The following is a 20767-nucleotide window of genomic DNA, read 5'->3' as shown; positions in this document are numbered from 1 at the left end:
CTTATTTCAACTTATATTTTTCTAATTCATTTTTATTTTCTATACCTAAAAGCACCAATATTCTTTAAAATAGTATTATTACAGAGAAACGAGGTTATTTGCTAGCCTCTCATGCATGATTCCTGGTGTTCAGTCAAGGATGCCAGGATGTGACAGTTGTTTAGGAGAATAAAAAGCTCTGCTTTCAAATGATGGCAGCACCAAAGGGAGCCTGGTAGATCTGGATATTCTCTGAGCAGCAGCCCCTGAACTGGTAGAACCCAACTTCCCTGCTAGTAAACTTTACAACACATGACTCAGCTCTGTAAAGGATGTGGTTGAAGTTTCCTGCCTCTACTGGTCACATGTTCATCTGGCCTCCCCTGCCTGTTGGCCTGGTAGCTGTGAAAACAGGAGCAAACTGACTCCAAGGATTGCTCTGAGACCAGGGACTGCAATTTCACCACACACCTGTGTGAGGCAAGAGCAATAGCACCAGTTTCACACAATGCGAATAACACCAAAAGTAATGACTGTAGTCCAGATGATTTATTTTTTTTTTTAAACGCTTCATGAAAACATTTTATTGGCCCTTTGGATAGAAACGGGAATTTAGGGGGAGCTCTGGTGGCCTAGTGGCAAGGAGCTGCAACTACAATCCCAGAGGCACACAGTTCGAATCCACCAGGTGCTCTGCCGGAAAAAGGAGGGACAATCTCCTCCTGTACCAGTCAGATCTGATTTGACGGTACACTCACACACAAAAATAAAATTAAAAAAAAGAAATGGGAACTTATTTTCCAGGAAGGATAATGCCATCATACTTCTGCTGGAACCAGGGCATGGCCTCCTCTTTGCAGATTCTGTGTTGGGCCCCAATGCCGCCTGTCCTGCACTTTTTGTCTGCAATGCTGAAACCTAGCCTACCCAGCACCACAAAGTCCAAGCCATAGATACCAATACTGGGATCATATCTGATCCCAAGATCAATGTGCTCCTGAATCCCAAAACCAAAATTTTCAGTATCTGAGAAGTTATTTTTTCCTTAACTCGTTCGTATTCCTGCACCTTTCGGCCTTTGTCTAAGATTTCCTCTGCCTTGGCCCCTTGGACTGTGCAGTGGACAAGCAATTTTTTCTTTTCTACTAATGCCAAAGGATCTGACAGTGTATCTAGCTTTGGAGAACACGGGAGTCTGGCCTGTGAGCTGCTCCAACACCTTGGCTGCCTGGGTCAGACTGTCTCCACTCTCACCTACACAGATATTGAGGCAGAGTTTGCGGATGTGAAGCTCCACTTGGGTTCTCTTTTTTGCCTTGATCCTGTGCCATGATGGAGAACAGGAAAAAGATTTTCCAAGATTTTTTTAATCATCTGTAACAATTAATGAGTCAAGTCACCAGGGAAAATTATTAGAATCTTAAAAAACTTAAATGTGCACATTAAAAAAAATTAGTAATTCAGACTGACCTTTCCCCCATATCAAATGTGCACATTAAAAAAAATTAGTAATTCAGACTGGCCTTTACCCCATATCATTGTTTTTAACGGTACCATCAAACTTTATAGCAAACATAAAGGCTGTTTTAAATACCTAAAACTTAACTGAATACAGAAAACACAAATATTCTACAACTTTCTAAGCTCTTTTTAAAGTAACTGCATTTCTATTCTCCAAAATACTGGTTCTTTATTGAGTACACAAACATTCTCTCAGCACTCTACTGAATGTCAATCAGTCAGGAATATCCTGCTTGAATGAAGAACTATAAAATAAAGGCCCTGTATTTCACACAAACTTACCATAGAGATTTAAAAAATAGTGATGCCATACAGCTAAAGTTTAAATTTCTGGCTACTGAAACTCTTAAAGCTAAGAAAACCTGTAAACTCATTTGAAAACAAAATTAATAAAGTTAAAATTTGAAAATGGTGAATATCTGAACATTTGCATGTACTAAGACTATAATATTTAACACTAGAGGTAAATAAGACAGGATGCTGGTATTTGGGTGGTGGTTCTTTTTTTCAAAAAAACGTTTTTATTTATAGAGTCCTAACCACTTCATGGGTAGGAGGAGTGGGAGAGGTTTCTTTCTTAATTCAGGAGCCTCCACAATGTTGATCTTTTTTACCAAACACTCTGGCAAGTGGCATCATGGGTTTGGGAAACTCATGATAATGTTTAGTCTCTCTCTGCTAGAGCAACAAGATGGGCATCAATCTCTGCTTCTGAAAGAATCCTAGAAGACAAGAGGAAAAGAAAAAATAACTATTTACTTGTAACAGCTTGTTATTATGGGAAGTTGAAAACGTAGAAATGTCAGCACAACGAACTTCTTGAAGTAAAAAAAGCTATCAGAATTAGCTACAATTATTTTATGGTCCTTTAGAGAGCAATGTAAATGGTCCCTACTGAATTTTGTTGTTCCTACTGAAATTTTATTGTTAAAAAAGGGGAAAAACAGGGGAAGACAAAGTAAAGGCAATTTTTTTTTTCTATGTGGGGAAAAAAGGTGGACTCAATTCTAGTTACCATTTTTTAAATCTGACTTTTTCTTAAATCTCCCATGTTTATATCATTCTACACACAACCAAGAGAATAAAATACGTAAGGGGGGGAGAAAAGCAGTATTAAAAAAATCTTTGCATTTTTAAAAAATTTTATTATTTTGTGTGTGTGTACCGTCAAATTGGATCTGATTGGAACAGGCGAAGATTGCCCCTCCTTCTCCAGGAGAGCATCTTATGGATTTGAACCACGTACCTCTGGGATTGCAGTGCAGCTTCTTGCCACTAGGCCACCAGTACTAACAATCTTAAGGTCTAGCTAAGTTTAGACTGCTACCCTTTACTATGGATGATCTAAGAGTAGTGATGTGCAGTTGTTAAAATGCCTTTGCAGCAGTTCCTTGACTCTATGAATTTAACTGAATATTTTTCCACTATTTACAAGAGCATCCTGGTCCATGGTATGTAAATCATCTACCTCATAGGGGTCCTGGGAGAACTGAATAAGCTGATAGGTATTAAGAACCTAGAGTGGATTTGAATCATGGAAGCTGAAAGGTTGATGTGGGGAGTTAGTCTCTAAGTGAGTAAGAATAGACAAGCTTCTAGCATCTGTAACTTAAATAGGTCTATTAAAAACTTGGGGTTTCCCAATAATCACCAAAGAAAAGTCTGATGTATTAACAGTACATCATATTGTTCTTCAAAGCTCTACTTATAATTTTTTTGTGTGTGTACTGTCAAATCGGATCTGACTGGTACAGGAGGAGATTGCCCCTCCTTCTTCAGCAAAGCATCTGGTGGATTTGAACCATTCTACTTATAATTAAAGTTTTAAGTTAAATAACATAATCAACCACTAAATAGTCAAAGTTCTACCAGAAAAACATGAGAAAACTATTATTACCTTGGAACCTGAAGTACTACTGATCTGAAAATAAAAAACACTTTATGTTTACTTTACTCTATACCTAAAAATGGTTATGTTATCCTTGTTAAGATATAAAATCACTCTGAAATGAGGAGAAAACTTGTTACGTTTGTCTTAAAAGGAGACATTCTATACATTTAAGAAGTTATTTTATCTCAGGTGCTAATAAAAACCAACACCCAGTGTGACTTTTTTCCATATGTCAAAGGTAAAATGGACCCGCATCTCTACCTTCTTAGTCTGGAACTTTAATACTTAACAAACTTCTTTAAGTACATAGCTGACAACATGACTTACCTGAACTTGGGATTTTCAACTGTAACTACTCCAACTTCAATTTCTGAAGGTTTGAAGTCAATTGATAGCACAGTAGACAGACATGTAATTGCAGTCTTGTAGATGGAGGGGAAGAAGAAAGCAACATTTAGAATACAGTATTTTTCAGATTCCAAGGACTGACTTATTTTTCAAATCAAGGATAAGTGAATCACAAGCTATTCATTTTTGCTCCATGTTTCAGTTATATAATTCTATAGCCAGACTAAAGTGGTCTATCAAACAAAACAGGATGATTAATACAAAATAGCCTATTTGACAATCATTACACACAGGGCAGTACGCTAGCCTGTGAGTGAGGCAGGAGGAGGAGGAGACCACAATGAGGAATCTCCACCTTCAGGGATTTATTGTAATAACAATTCAATGTGAGAATGTTTTAAGTGATCTCGTATCTAATGTGGTTATTATCTACCAATTATGAATTATTAGGAAACTAAAACTATTAAAAAGCATTTAAACAGGACATGGTAGTATCTCCCAGATGAAAATTAGCTTTATATCTTCTTAGTGTAAAATAAACTGTCAAACATAAAAAATGTAAAAAAAAATTTTAATTAAAAAAATACAGTAATTTTTCCTTTTGTCATTCCTCAGAAGCATGTTGTTAGTCTTCAGAATGACTTTAACTCATTCAAAATATACTGAAGTTTTTAATTTCTTGACAATAAGTTTTTTTTTAAAAAAAAAATTTTGTGTGTGTGTGTGTGTGTGTGTTTGTGTGGTGTGTACCGTCAAATGACCTGACTGGTACAGAAGGAGACTGCCCCTCCTTCTCCAGCAGAGCTTCTGGTGAATTCAAACCACGTACCTCTGGGGACTGCAGTGCAGCTTCTTGCCACTATGCCACCAGAGCTACCTGACAGTAATAAGCTTTTTATAGCATAGTTAATAAATATCTAAAAATGTTTGGTTTTAGCTTGTATTTTACCAAGTTTTTTAGCTTGTTTTTTCCATGAGTAACATCCTCAAAAACTTCGGAGAAAGTATGCTCTGCTTTTGAATCATAAACACAATTTCTCTATCAAGTCAGTCTATGAAAATAATCTGTTGCTAGGAAGATGCTTGTTTCCGTAAGAATTTGGTATATGGCTGCTTGCCCTTTAGGCTCACACAACAGTCTTATTGACTCTCTTTTTTTACTTTTTGCTATCAGGAAGTCTACGTCTCCAACACAGCCACCATTCAGGTTTTTGAGTCTGAGCTTGACTACTATGAAGTAATCAAGTAAATAAAGCAGCCCTCAAACTTCATCTCACATACTCTGGGCATGTTGCTAGGAGTTCTCAGTGCTTGGAAAAGGGCATCATGCTCAGAAAAGTGGAGGGTCAGCAAAGGTAGGGAAGACGTCCAACGAGAGAGATTTACATGCTGACTCTAACAATGAACTCATGTGTGGCAGAGATGATGGGGGCAGCACAGAATAGAGCAGGGTTCAGATGGGTTGCTCACAGGGTCGCTGTTAAGTTGTAACTGATTCGATGGCATTTTACATTATTTCCATGTCAAGTGAAGGACATCAATTTTATTATCAACTTGACAAACTTGGATCTCATGAAGTTATCCAGTGACTTGTCAAATATGCAAAATGTCCAATATTCTAGGCAGCATTAAATGCTAACTCCTTTTGGCTAACTTACTTCAACTGTCTGTTCAAACGTCCAGTCAAATTTCTTCTTTACTTTTTTTTCAAGGAAGCTGGTTGACTCAGTTTGTTTAACTCCTGCTGCAGTGGCTTTAAACCCACAGTAGTAACCTGCAGGATCACACTTGTACACCTGAGGGCCTTGTTCTTCATCTATACCAATTAAGATCATACCTAAAAAAGAAAAAAACCACACCACAACAAAAACGGAATAAAAAATCTTATACCTTTTAACACAATACACTTTCTACTTTTATAGTATTGTTACATACTATTAGTAATTATTACTCAGACCATCCATTTTAATCCTTTTTAAGCAGTATACAGAAAAATACAAGTTATAAGGGAGCTCCGGTGGCCTAGTGGCAAGATGCTGCACTGCAATCCCAGAGGTACACGGTTCAAATCCACCAGATGCTCGGTACATGTAAAAATAATCCAATAAAAGTTTAAAAAAACAAAACAAAACACCAAGTTCTAATTATGAATAAATTGTTTTCCTATACTGTCAAGTTGAAACTAACCCATAGAGACTCTCCAGAGAGTTTTAAGAGGCAGTTGGCAGCACAGCTCCTTATCTCTAGGCCACCAGAGCTTCCTAGAGATAAATTAGGTAACAATTCTTTTTTTTACTTAACAAAAAGATTTTTCATAGATATTTACTCTGAATTATTATAAATGTAATCGGCAAATCAATCTTCTAATCCTTACTATTACCTTTGAATCCTAATCTCTCAAAATGTTACCTGATAAAATGAATTTTAAAAACTTTTCACATATCCTTATAGAAACAAAAAAATACAATAGTATATTAAAAGTGCTCAATCATCCTGCTGTAAATTGACCTTAAACTTATTTAACCAAGGCATACTTATTTTTTCTTTATAATTTAAAAAATGCCTATTAAAGTTCCAGGGAACTAATAATGAATGTATGGAATATACTTGGGAATGCTGGCCCAAAGTAAAATACTCCAAAGGGCTAATTACTCAACATTGCTCTGTTCCTCACTACTACTGTGACTAGCAAGCAATCCATACAATCTCAACTCCAAAATATATATATGTACTTTGCTATTATGAATCTAATCAAGTTATCACATCTTGAACAAGTAAAATAAACAAGATTATTGTGAAAAAAACAGTACCACCTCTACTCAGCAGAAAAGGTAAAACAGCACTTATGAATGGCATTAACTTCTACTTTCTTATATTCTAGATTTGAACCTCTTTTAATATAGTATCCTAGCTAAAAGATTAAAGAGTCTTCATGGTGAAGTTCATTAAGTACTGGGCTCCTAACAGAAGAAAAGGTGGTGGTTCAAATCCACCCTCCATGCTGCAGGAGAAAGATGAGGCAGTCTAGTCCCAATTACAATTTACCACCTCAGAAATGAAGAACTGCCATTAGTTGGAAGTGACCTGACGACAGTTGGGTATAAGATTCGGTATTAACTACTTTCTTTATATTCAGACTTTTAAAAAAATATCAGTTTCTTTTGTCTGGTCTGTCACTGGCCAATATCTGCCATAAGTAACATACTGTCTTATTTACTACAGTTTTATTTTTATTTACTTTTTAAGGACAAGAAATGTCCATTCAGAAATATTCACATATGTTTTATAGCCTACAGAAGAGAAATTTTCAATATACTAACTATGCCAGTGATCAGACAGCTACTTGAGATCAATGTTATATCATCTTGTAAAATATACACAGAGAGCGAGCTCTGGTGGCCTAGTGGTAAAGAGTTGGCCTGCAGTTTGAATATAACAGTTGTTCCACAGTAGAAAGATGGGCAATCTCCTACCCTGCAATATATTGTCCCTGAAAACCCACTGAAGGTTCTGTTACGGTTCAGCTCCAACTCAATGGTACATAAAAACAAACAAAAATACACAAAGATGTAGTAGGACCACATTGAGAAAAGACACCCACTTACTGCCTGAGAAGAAACAAGAAAATACTTCTTTGCTGCAAAGTTTTTCAAGATGAGTAGAGCTTATAGATGCTAAGAACAACTTATACAAACTCTGTACATATTCTCAGAAGGAACCAATCCTTGGAGAGTGACATCAATCATGCTGGGAAAGGTACAGGGTCAGAGAAAGAGAGAAAAACCTTCAACAAGATAGACTGACATAGTGACTACCACAATGGGCCCGAGTATGACAGAGATCGTGACAATGGAGCGTGATGGGGCAAGCTTCAGAGGGTCTCGCTATGAGTCACAGTCAACTAAATGGCTATTAACTATGAAAAAGGCATGAGGGGAATCAAGACAAAAGGAAAGCATGCACAAAGACAGGATGAACTTAAGGATGAAAGGAGATTTGTATAAATGCAGAGGACAAAAGAGAAACTTATGACTGCATGGTGCATATACATATGTATGGAAGTTTGTACAGATACACCTAGCAGAAATAGGTACATTTCTACAATCTATCTTTAAAATTTACATTTCTCCTTCGAAATATCTTATGTTAAAGACAAATGTTTTGAGTTACTTTTCCAAGGCAGTGGCTTTTTATATAAAATGACCACTTTACAGGAACTGAAAAATAATATTTACTGTTTTCATTCATTAGAGATGTTTAGTCATTATGTTTCATTTTTATTGCACACTATTGTTGCTGTTGCCATATGCTGTCAAATAAGATGCACAGTGACCCTATGAACAGTGGATCTGAACCCTGTCCTGTCCTGTGCCATCCTCACACTTCCTGACATACTAGAGCCCATGGAGGCAGTCTCTGTGTCAATCCACTTGGTTGAGGGTCTTCCTCTCCTCTGCCGACTCTTTACCCTTCCAAGTATCATGTCCCCCTCTCCTAGCAACACACCCAAAGTATGCTGAGGCAAAGCCTCATCATCCTTGCCTCTAAGGGAGCACTCCAGCTGTACCCTCTCCAAGACATAAGGGATGTTCAGCGCTCTTCTCCAACATCACAACTCAAAGGCATCAATCAATTATTCTTCTCTCATCCTAGTCACTGTCCAGCCCTCAGATGAATAGCAAGTGACTGGAAACACCATGGCCTGAATCAGATGCACCTTAGTCTTCAAACTGACATTATTACTGCTTAATAATTTGGAGATGTCCCTAACTGCAGACTTTTCCAATGCAATAAGTCTCCTGATTTGTTGATTGCTAGTGCCAAGGATGTTAACTGTGGATACAAGTAAGATGAAGCTGTCGACAGTTTCAATCTATTCTCCATTCACCATGATATTGTCTATTGGTTCAGTGGTAAAAATCTGTTTTCTTGCCATTGAAATACAATTCAAATAGACCAAAGGGAAGAGCCAAGAGAAAATTCTGGAGAGTAACATTTAAGTGACCAGCAGAATCAGAGCTAAGAAAACCAGGGGAGGAAAAAGACAGTCTCTCTGAAGATCTCAAACGAAAAGTAATTTTTAAGTGAAATGGCAACAGAGTCAAAACGCTAAAGAAAAAACATTACATTGACTACCTTAATTCTCACATATGTAAAACACAATAGCAGACACAAGAACACACTAAGTTTTTTACTGTGATAAACTTTATTCCTTTCCCAATGAAATTTTATTTGTTTTTAAAGACAGAAGTTTATTCTAAAAATTTGAATCATAAGCATGTTTGTAACCTGTTTCTTAGGTTTGGTCAAAAGAAACTTACAGATTGTTATGATGTCCAATGTACGCATTTTAGTGCGGCTAGTATTCTAGAAGTGGGGAAGAATGCAGAATGCATTATCTTATAATAGCCCAATTAATATAACAGGAACTTGGTTCTTTGAAATCACACCTATTTCAACAAATATTTTTATGAAAGTCTAATAGTACTTCAAGTTTAAAGAAATGCCAAGCACATTAATAATGTTAAAACAACCTTTCATTTCTGATTTACAATATTTTTTCCACTTTGACAACTGCTAATATTCAGAGCACAAGTGTCACTAAAATGACATTTTTTTTTAGTATGTACTTTAAAAAAAGAAAAGGTTGAAAAGGTATGGAGATAGGACACATCCCTGGCGTATGTCCTTCCCAATTTTGAACCATGCAGTGCTCCCTTGCTCTGTTCTAATGACTGCCTCATGATCCAAGTATAGATTTCGCATTAGCATGATCAAATATTCTGGGATTCCTATTCTTCTCAGAGTCAGCCACAGTTTGTTATGATCCACACAGTCAAACGCCTTTGCATGGTCAATGAAACACAGATAGACATTCCTCTGGTATTCCCTGTTTTCAGCTAAGATCCATCTAACATCAGCTACAATACCCCTAGTACCACGACCCCTTCTAAACCCAGCTTGGACTTCTGGCAGTTCTCTGCTGATGAGCTGTTCCAGTCATTTTTGGATAACCTTCATTAGAATCTTGCTTGCATGTGAAATCAATGAGATTGCTCTATAGTTTCCACACTCTGTTGGGTCACCCTTCTTTGGAATGGGAAATCTCTTCCCGTCAGTTGGCCAAGTGGTTCTTCTCTAGATTTCTTGGCACAACCTGGTGAGCATGTCCAGGGCAGCATCTGTTAGCTGAAATATGTCAACTGGTATACCATCTATTCCTGGGGCCTTATTTTTGCTATTTTCTTCAAAGCAGCCTGAATTTCTTCTTTCATCACCACAGGCTCTTCCTCATATGTTGTTTCATGAAATTCTTCTGCGTCTGCCAATTCCTTTCGATACAGTGACTCAGTATATTCCTTCCACCTTTTTTTAATACTTCCGGGATCATTTAACGTTCTGCCGAAAGCATCCTCGATTATAGCACTCGAGGTTTGAATTTGTTCTTCAGTTCCTTGAGCTTAAGAAATGCTGAGCGAGTTCAGCCCTTTTGATTTTCTGACTCCAACTTCTTGCACATTTCATTGTAATATTTTACTTTGTCATCCCGTGCTGCCTTTTGAAATCTTTTATTCAACTCTTTAGTATCTTGAATTCTTCCTTGTGCTTTGGCTTCTCTGCGCTCCAGTGCAATTTTCAGAGTCTCTTCCGACACCCATTTTGGTCTTCTCTTCCTTTTCTGTCTTTGCAATGACCATTTGCACTCTTCCTGGGTGTACGCCAAGGATGCGTCCTCTCTCCATACCTTTTCAACCTATGCAGAACAGATCATCCAGGAGGCTGGGCTCTATGAGGAGAAATGTGGGGTCAAGATTGGTGGAAGATCTATCAACAATCTGCGTTATGCAGATGACACAACCCTGCTTGCTGAAACTGAGGAGGACCTGAAGTGTTTGCTGCAGAGGCTAAAGGACTGCAGCTTCCAATATGGATTGAGGCTCAATGTCAAGAAGACAAAGATTCTCACCACTGGACCAATTGGCAGCATCAGGATGGATGGTGAAGAAATTGAGATTGTTCACAGTTTTAGTTTGCTTGGCTCCACAGTCAACATTCTTGGCACCAGTAGCCAGGAAATTAAAAGGCGTACTGCCATGAAAAGTCTGTTAGGGAACTCTCTAAAGTACTGAAGAGCAATGGTGTCTCTCTGGAGACTAAGGTACATCTGATACAGGCCATGGTCTTTGCAATCCCTTGTTATGCACTCAGAGAGTTGGACAATGACCAAGCAGAATAATAGAAGGAAATTTGATGCCTTTGAGCTGTGATGCTGGAGAAGAGTATTGAGAGTACCATGGACTGCTAGGAAAACAAACTGATACATCCTGGAGAGGGTTAAACCAGGCGGCTCCTTGGAGGCAAGGATTCTGAGGCTATGTCTAACATACTCTGGACATGTTGTAAGGAAGGACCAGTCCTTGGAGAAGGGCATCATGCTTGGTAGGGTGGAGGGACAGCGCAGGAGGAAAAGCCCTCTATGAGGTGGACTGATTCAGTGACTGTGGTAATCGGGATGGGAGTGTCAGAGACAGTGCGATTGGCACAGGACAGCGCAGGATTTAGGGTTGTTGTACATAGGGTCGCTATGAGTCGCAAGTGACTCGACAGCACATAACAACAACAAAAACAACTTTAAAAAAATTGTAATTCATCAACTATTTGGGAGACCCCTTAAAATACTTACAACAACCAAGAGGCCTCATTTCAGCATTCTGTGTGTAGACCTGAGAAATATCTGCAATTCTTTTACATAACATATCCACAGGAATCTCATAGCCATACTTGTATTTCCAATTAGCTGCTTCATAACGAGCCCTCTGTACTTGGGATCTGCTGTCAGCTGATAATACAAAAAACAAAAATTTACTTATTTAGAAAGAAAGAATGAACTTCAAAGGCAGATAATTTTCATAAATATCTAGCTATCTCTATATTCCTTTGAGTTAAGGAAAAGAGAAGTAGGCCACTCTGGCCTTTCCTCCCACTAATAGCACAGTGAAAAAGACATGAATTATATTTTCTTTTGGGATTGTAGTGCAGCTTCTTGCCACTAGGTCACCAGAGCTCCCAGGAAAATGTTAAGATTGTGACTTATGTAGCTTACTGCCCTTAAATACTGAGTCTTTCATCATCAAGCCAAACAGTTTCTACAAGTGTCTAATAGCTCCAAAGCAACAAGTTTTAAGTAATAAAAAATGTTTCTCTTAAATTTCTTGGTTTGGTTTTGATTTTTGAGGAGAGGCAGGTTAGGTCAGGGGAAAGTAAGTTTGAGTTTTTCCTTAATTTATATAATTCTTACCCATTTCTTTTTTTTTTAATTTTTTTTTTATTGGGAAAAACATATTGGGGGTACAAGGAGGTGAGGGTTGGGGGCAGAAGGGTGAGGATGGGCCAGGATGCAGTTGCAGAGCTGCACAGTTTGGTCAGTGGGGGGAGCAGGTGAAGGAAATGATGAGGGTCCAGTGGGGACCAGATGCTATCTTACCCATTTCTAACAAATGTTATAACCAAGTTTGTTGTCAGGTATCATCAGAACAATCATCTATTAAAGTGGCAAAAAAAATCCCAATTTTATTACCTTACAATTTAAAAAAAAAAGGTCTTAATACTCTGAAGATTCTAATAACAATTTCAAAGATTACACATCTACTCATAAATGTCCCTAAGGGCAGGGTTACAATTAAAACAAAATAAAAAATAATTTGAAAATGGATATACACAGCTCATATAAGCAAGTAAGTTGATTACCTGTCATTCCTGTCATCACACAGCCAATGTTTTCTGTTATCTTGAATAAGTGGGTCACTGTGCTGGAATCCAATAACTTGTCCTAATGAATAAATCAAAATAATTTAAAAAGAAATCACAGTGCTTTGTTCATTTATTAAAAAGTGCTGCTATGGAATACCAGTCCTTGGAAAAGGGCATCATGTTTGGAAAGGTAAAGCATCTGTGAAAAGAGGACGATTCTCAACAAAATGCATCAACACCATGACTACAGCAATGGACTGGAATATTATCAGGGATGATGACAATGACACAAGATGGGGCAAGGTTCAGATCCATTGTTCTTAGGATTCCTGTAAGTTATAGTTTATTTGATGGCATCTAACAACAACATATAATAAATATCTTCTGTTCACTTTTATGGTTATAATTTTTTAAAAAGGAGATGGAGTCTATTCTCCTTTTCTAGATAATCTGTTTCCTGAGAGCAAAACTATTTCACCGAAGTTTGTCTCTAAGCTTGTTTTATCCCTGTAGGACTCTGAGGTTCTATTGTGCTTATAATTATACTACAAAGATCAATATATGGCATCCTTAGGTAACATACATAGTTGCTGAATAAGTATTTCTTGAATGATGAGGAAATATAGTCAAAGCAAGTATAATCTCAAAGTATACAGGCAATAACATATCTCTGTACAAACACATGAAAAAAAGTCTGGCATTCTATTCCATAAGAATTGGTTTTGAAAAAAAAACCTGAAAACTTAACCAAAAAAAAACTGGCTTTGGCCAGTATTACTTACAGGTACTTTCTTTTGTGTGACAATTACTGCACAGTCTTTTCCTCTGACAGCTACTGATGTAAGGCCACCCTGGTTAATTGCCTTAAAAGCATATTCTGGGAAAGAGAACAGTTTTGTGTTTAAGAAGAATAATTTATCAGAGATTCGTATAAAAAATTTAATCATTTTAAAAATGAAGTATAAACAAGTGACTGAGAGAGCATTCCATCCAAGACATGCACAGTGAATTATATCAAATGAAAATTCTGATCTTCAGGCATGAAGAACATCAATGGTAGTAAATATATGAATACTATAAAATGGGGTTCCCCCCATTTTTAAAAAACACCTATGACAGTCGAAATTTTAAAAATGTATAATACTGTCCTGTGGAATATATTAAGTATGAAAATATATTACTACTTATAGAAAGGAGACGGCAGTAAATAGATGTAAAAGACTTTAAGGTGTATACATCTTCTATGAACTGATAGATTAATTCTAGAATGACTAAGAAAAGGATGCATATTGTAATTCTTAGAGCAACCACTTTAAAAATAATTAAAAACTGGCACAGTTGTGTGGATTTATGACCTCTTGATATTGAGATGCAATCTATATTGAAGGCTGTAATCTTTGATCTTCTGCAGCAGGAGATTCAAGCCCTCCTCACTTTGAGCAAGCAAGGTTGTGTCATCTGCACATAAGCAAGGTTGTATCATCTCCATAAGGTAATGTTAAGGCTTTGTTCATAATAGCAAAGAGCTGGAAACAACCCAAGTGCCCATCAACAAACGAATGGATAGAGAAGCTATGGTATACTCACACAATGGAATACTATGCAGCACTGAAAAACAAGGAACTCATGAACTATTACGCAAAGTGGATGACCCTAGAGAACATTATGATGAGTGAAATATCTGTCACAAAAGGACAAACACTGCATAGGGCCACCACTGGAAAACAGGACTGACATGGGGTTGAGGGAAGATAGAGAAGGAGGGAGGAATGATGTATACTGCATTGAAACAAATGAGGGAGAAAACTGTTTAAAAGTATGATAAATAAATATATGATTGGGTATTATTGTCATGACAGGAGTCCAGAATGAGTCCAGAATGAAGGGTGCACAGTGAAGTGGACTTGAGGGGAGGGATTACATAACAATAAAGTGTTTTACTTTTTAAGGAGAAGAGTGAATTGGGTGGGGAGGAGGTGGGCAGGGAGAAAAGTGCAACAATGAATGAATGAAGCCCTAAAATCTCTGTAAACTTTCAGTAAAATTAATAAAAAAAAAAACATTTTAAAACAAACCAAAACAAAAATGTGATAACGGTTACCCATGGTGGACAGTATATGGTGGAGCTTCCCAATTAAAACAAGCATGGAAGCAGGAGTAACAACCATTTCCGAAATAGCTTGCCTCCGGAAACTCAATGAACGTGGAGAAAGGATGAAAGTTATACAAGTGTTCAGGTCTATTCATTCACAGGGTTGTTGAATTGTCTACAACTCCAAGGCACTTATAACAACAACAATGTTCCCCTGCTCTGTTTAGACAATTGCCTCTTGATCTAGGTCTAAGTTTCGCATGAGTAAAATTAACTGTTGTAGGATTCTTAGTCTTCTCAATGCTACCACAGTGTTTTAGGATCCAAACAGTCAAATGCCTTTGCATAGTCAATAAAACACAAGCAGACATCCTTCTGATAGTCTCTGACAAGATCCATCTGACACCAGCAATTTCTGGTGGCACAGCCTCTTCTAAATTCAGGCTCAATTTTTAAAATAATCTTCAAGATTTTACTTGCATGTGCTATTAACAATTTTATTCGATAATTTCCATATTCTGTTGGATCACCTCGTGGGAATGGGAACAAATACAGATCAACATCATGACAGATAGTAAAAGACAGAAACTGATTTTTTGGAATAAATATAGGCAACATCATGATCAATGGAGGAAAGACAGAAATTGTGCTTGGATCCACGATCACCACTCTTGTTACCAGCAGTCAGGAACCTCTCCAAAGTACTGGGGAAAAAAAGTCACTTTAAAGACATATAAATTGTTTGGGTGATGTGAAGGGTTTAGTGTTCAAAATGGCTTCCCTAGCCGGTGAATTAGACTTTGCCATTTGAATAGATGTGAACCTATGAATAGGGAATATTAGCCTATATACAAAGGAACTAGCTAGTCTCACCAATCCATCAGATGACTGGCTAGTCGTGCTATTAAACTGGATGGATATAGCAACAGAATAAGAAGATCTTCCACCAGAAGAGAAGCAGCAAGAAAGCGTAACTCGTCCTTAGGGACCAGAAATTTTTGTGCTACTCAGCCTAGGGCCTACAGGAGCAACAGCCATAGCAGCTAGGGCAGAAAATGACAGACCTGACATGAGAGGGAGTGGACCTTGGGACTACTACACCACTGAACCAGAGCTAGGAGCTTTCTGGCCAAGGATGCTGGAGGACTTTGGGGGAAGGGGAAGTCAATATTTGTAGGACTGAGAACTCTGAAACACTGGCCTAAAGCCATGAGAATCAAGATGAAGGCACTCAGAAGTACATTTCTGAAGCTGTCCTGACTGTATTCTGCTACCAACCTGAATTATAATCTTTTGACTTCTCAATATGGTTCTGTGTGATCTGTAGGCTATTACATCAGATTTTGGACCCAGACTGAAGCTCAAAATCAAGAAAACAGATTCTCACCAGTGGGCCAATTGGCAGCATCACGATAGATGGTGAAGAGATTAAGACTGTTTATAGCTTCAGTTTGCTTGGCTCTACAATCAACACTTTTGGTATCAGCAGTCAGGAAATTAAAAGACGAATTGCACTGGGAAAGTCTACTGTCAAGGGACCTCTCCAAAGTACTGAAGAACAATGTTGTCAGTCTGGAGACTAAAGTGCACCTGATATATGTGACGGTCTTTACAATTACTTGCTATGCATCAGAGAGCTGGACAATGACTAGGGATGATAGAAGAGTTGATGCCTTTCAGTTGTGGTGCTGGAGAAGAGTACTGAATATACCATGGACTGCTAGGAGAACAAGTTCATCCTGGAAAGGGTGAAGCTGGGCTGCTCCTTGGAGGCAAGGATTCTCAAGCTTCGTCTGACATACTTTGGACATGTTGCAAGGTCTGATCAGTCCTTTGGAGAAGGACATCATGCTTGTGAGGGTGGAGGGACAGCACAGGAGAGGAAGACTCTCGATGAGATGGATTGATTCAGTCAATAGGGTAATGGGGATAGGTGTGTCAGAAACAGTAAGATTGGTAAGGGATAAAGCAGCATTTAGGGCTGTTGTACACAGGTTGCTATGAGTTACAGGTGACTCGATGGCACATAACAAAAACAAACAACAAGGCAACATTAAAAAGACAAAGATTCTCACCACTGGCACAGTTGGTAGCATGACAGATGAAGAAGAGATTGAGGTTGTTAATAACTGCAGCTTGTTTGGCTCCACAATCAATATTCTTAACACCAGAAGTTAGGAAATTAAAAGAACAATGGAATTGGGAAAATCTGCTGTCAGGGACCTCTCCAGAATGCTGAAAAGCAACAACGTCAGTCTAGAGACTAAGGTGTGCCTAAACCAGGTCATAGTCTTCACAATTACTTACTATGCATCAGAGAACTGGACAATGACTAAAAATGACAGAAGAAGAACTGATGCCTTTGAGTTGTGATGCTAAAGAAGAGTCTTGAACATACCATGGGCTGTCAAGAAAACAAAGAGGTCTATCTTGGAGAGGTGAAACCAAGTCTCTCCTTGGAGGCTAGGATTTTGAAGCTCTGTCTCACAATGGGCATGTGGCCAAGAGAGACTGGTCCTTGCATAAGGACATCATGCTTGAAAGGGTTGAGGACAGCACAGGAGAGAAAGACCCCAGATAAGATGGGATTGATACAGTGACTGGGGCAATGGGAGTTGGTGTGTTGGAATTAGTGAGACTGGCTCAGGTTAGGGCAGGCTTCAGAACTGCTATACATAGGGTTGCAGGCGACTCGACAGCACGTAACTACAACAACAACAACAACGCAGTAAGATTAATGTTGAGATGTATAGAAAGAAGTACAGGACTGTGGTGGACATGTCTGACCTTATGGGATTTGGTTCTGTGTTGTTGATGCTGTTGACAGGGACAGTTCCCCTTTGTGAAGTAGGTAAATATGGCAGTCGACATACATGTGGTCCTTGTTGTTTTTATAGTGTGCCTAATACAAACCATGGTCTTTTCAACTACTTGTATGTATCTGAGAGATGGACAGTGAATAAAGATGTCAGAAGAATAGGTGTCTTTGAGTTGTTGTGCTGGAGACGAGTTCTAAATATCCAATGAACAAAGAAAAGAACAAGTATGTCCTTGGAGAAGATACAAACAGAATGATTCTTAGAGGGAAGGATGGTGAAACTTCATCTCACATACTATGGGCATGTTGTTGGAAGGGGTCAGTCCTTGAAAAAAGACATCATGCTTGGAAAAGTAGAAGGTCAGCTAAGAAACATAACATACTCTATAAGATGGACTGACACTGTGACTGTAACAATGGGCTCTAGTGCAGCAGAGATGAAGAGGATGGCAGAGGATATGTCAGGGTTTAGATCCGTCATTCATAGGGTTGCTATGAGTCATAGTTGACTCAATGGATCATACCAACATAGGAAATATGTAAATAAAAAATTAAATTATAAAAACTATCTAATTGTGTCTCTCTGGAGACTAAGGTGCGTCTGATACAGGCTACGGTCTTCGCAATCACTTGTTATGCATCAGAGTTGGACAAGGACCAAGGAGGATAGAAGGAGAATTGATGCCTTTGAGCTGTGGTGCTGGAGAAGAGTATTGAGAATACCATGGACTGCTAGGAAAACAAACAGATTTGTCCTGGAAAGGGTTAAACTGGGTGGCTCCTTGGAGGCAAGGATTCTGAGGCTCCGTCTAACATACTTTGGACATGTTGTGAGGAGAGACCGGTCCTTAGAGAGGGACATCATGCTTGGGAGGGTGGAGGGACAGCGCAGGAGAGGAAGGCCCTCTATGAGGTGGATTGATTCAGTGACTGGGATAATTGGGATGGGAGTGTCAGAGACAATGCGACTGGCACAGGACAGAGCGGAGTTTAGGGCTGTTGTACATCTAGGGTCGCTATGAGTCACAAGCGACTTGTCAGCACATAACAACAACAACAACAATAATTAATTTTACAAACTCCAAAATGTCAGTGCTGTTGAGTTGGAAACCACAATAGCTGAATGTAAATCATGAGGCAGGAGACTGCCTCTTTTTCTTGCTAGTGGATTCAAATGAAGAGAGGCTCTGCTATAACTGTACAACTCTCGACAGACCACATTACCAAAGCTCCAACAATCCATGAGGCAGAAATAAGGTAAAAGAGAATAAAATGGCAAGTCTAAGACCCAAAATATAGTAATTAAATATTAATGGAGTTTTACTTTAAGGCAGAAATTGTCAAAATGGATTATAAAAAATCAAATATCAAAATGGATTTTAAAAAAGCAAAGACACTGAAAAAATGGCAGCAAAAGGTAAACATTAAACATGAGAATGCTGAAGTAGCCATGTAGACAAGGCAATCTTCCAAAAAAAGAGTATTATCAGAAATCAAAAGACTGCACAGTAAGAAGAGGGTAAATTCATCAGGAACACATACAATGTACAGAGAGTACAAAATTCATGTATAAAATACATGAAAATAAAAATTAACATGACTAAAAGGGTAAATGGCAAATCTCACAATCAATCATAGCTGGAAGTTTTTTGATTAACAATGGCACTCAGTAAGGAGAAATGGATTCCTCCCCAAAAAAAGTGTGGATATAAATGACCAATCCATACTATCAGGCACCTTGACCTAAATGATATTTGTGGAAAATGAGAGTCATCAGCTGAAGAATATATATTCTTTTCGGGTACATACGGTCCATTACCAAGATAGATTATAGATTGTTGTTATATGCCATCAAGTTGGAACTGGAACTAACTCACAGCTAATCCTCCAGTGGGTTTTCAGAGACTATAAACTGCCTGGGAGGAGATTCCCCATCTTTCTCTGAAGGAGCAGCTGGTGGATTAAAACCATCTGCCTTTGGGTTAGGGCTCCCACAAATTAAATAAGGATTGAAATACTCAAATACTTGGAAATTAGCATACTTCTCTAAATATTTCCTGAGTCAAAAAAGAAACTGCCAGAGAAACTAATATTCTGAATTGAATATTAATATGTAAAAACTTGTATACTAATGATTGAATGGAATACCAATCTGATCCACAAACTTTCACTCAAATTCCATTAAACTTTTGTTGTTTCTTTTTAAAAAAATGTTGGATACTGTCAAAGAATGTTTAAGGAGAGGTTTATAAATTGAGATAGACTGAATCTAAGGTGACCCTTCACATAATTCTTATCTACTAATATATCCAACTTTGTGTAACCCCCTCTCCCTTTAGTGTGAGAAGGAACTAGAATCAAGCTGCTTCTACAATAACAAAGTATGGCAAAGGTAATGGAATGTTACTTCTCTGACTGCATTACATTTTGTAAGACTAGTAGATTCACTCTAGAAACTCTCCTTGCCAACTTCATAAAGTAAGAAGCCAGCCACGTGGCAAGGAATTGTGGATGGCTTCCAGTTAAACAGATAGCAAGAAGCTGGGGCGTTTGGTCCTACATCAGTAAGAAAATGAATTCTACCAGCAACACAAGTGAGCCTGGAAGCAGATTTTTTTTTTTCCAGTCAAGCTTCTAGACTGGAAAACACCATGGCTGAAGCTTTGTGAAATCCTAAGCAAAGAATCCAGCTAGCTATGCTGTGCCCAAACTGTTCTCAACACACAGAAACTATGAGATAGTAAATGTTTACTGCTTGTAGTTATCAAGTTTGGTAGTAATTTTTGTATGTTCTTGTCGTTATGTTCCATTGACCTGAAATAGACTCATAGTGACCTTACAGTGGGTTTTCAGAGACTACAAATAGCAAAGGAGACAAATGCCCAGTTTCATCCATTAAACAGCTAGTAGATGTGAGCCACATTCTTCTTTTCAGTTGGCAGCACAACTCCTCACTACAAAGTCATCAGAGTTCCAATTTTATATCTTTTTATGGAGAAATAATACATCAGCCTTAAGCGATTATATTAGAAAAGGCTTAAATTCAAGGATCTGAATTTTAAATTTCTACTTTAAGCAGCTAAAAAAGAGTCAAGAAAGACTATATTAGAAAGAAGAAAACAAGAATGGTCAAATTAATGAAAAACACAAAAGAGTAAATCAACAAAGAAAAAAAAAATCAACAAAAACCTACAACCAGGAGAAGATAAAACAGGCGAATGGGATCTTCTAAGAATCAAATCCCTATGCACATCCAAAAACTTCTCCAACAGGGTAAAAAGGGAAGCCACTGACTGGGAAAAAGTATTTGGTAATGACATATCAGATAAGGGACTTAAATCCAGAATTTATCAAATACTTGAGCACC

The 20767-nt window shown here is 38.0% G+C and overlaps 1 protein-coding gene and 1 pseudogene across 3 annotated transcripts in view; both read right to left on the bottom strand.

Annotated features, from left to right (window-relative positions):
* Positions 1-772: 772 nt before the first annotated feature.
* On the bottom strand, positions 773-1310 carry LOC102875279 (annotated as a pseudogene).
* Positions 1311-2004: 694 nt separating this feature from the next.
* Positions 2005-20767, bottom strand: part of PSMA6 (proteasome (prosome, macropain) subunit, alpha type, 6) — a 29447-nt gene continuing 10684 nt past the window's right edge. Inside the window, exons 2-7 of one of the 3 annotated variants that reach the window (XM_006891550.1) lie at positions 13273-13367; positions 12488-12569; positions 11424-11579; positions 5398-5576; positions 3719-3813; positions 2005-2222 (exon numbers count right to left, since the gene is read on the bottom strand). In XM_006891550.1, coding sequence (XP_006891612.1) covers positions 2165-2222; positions 3719-3813; positions 5398-5576; positions 11424-11579; positions 12488-12569; positions 13273-13367 — 665 coding nt within the window. In that variant the 3' untranslated portion in view covers positions 2005-2164. The remainder of the gene's footprint in view (positions 2223-3718; positions 3814-5397; positions 5577-11423; positions 11580-12487; positions 12570-13272; positions 13368-20767) is intronic. The other 2 variants (XM_006891551.1, XM_006891552.1) reach the window with 2 other exon arrangements.

Source organism: Elephantulus edwardii, unplaced genomic scaffold, assembly GCF_000299155.1.
Source record: "Elephantulus edwardii isolate Elephantulus edwardi_28Jun2011 unplaced genomic scaffold, EleEdw1.0 scaffold00100, whole genome shotgun sequence".
NCBI lineage: Eukaryota > Metazoa > Chordata > Mammalia > Macroscelidea > Macroscelididae > Elephantulus > Elephantulus edwardii.
Note: the sequence above shows the minus strand (reverse complement) of the source record. Positions and strands in the feature narration are given on the sequence as shown.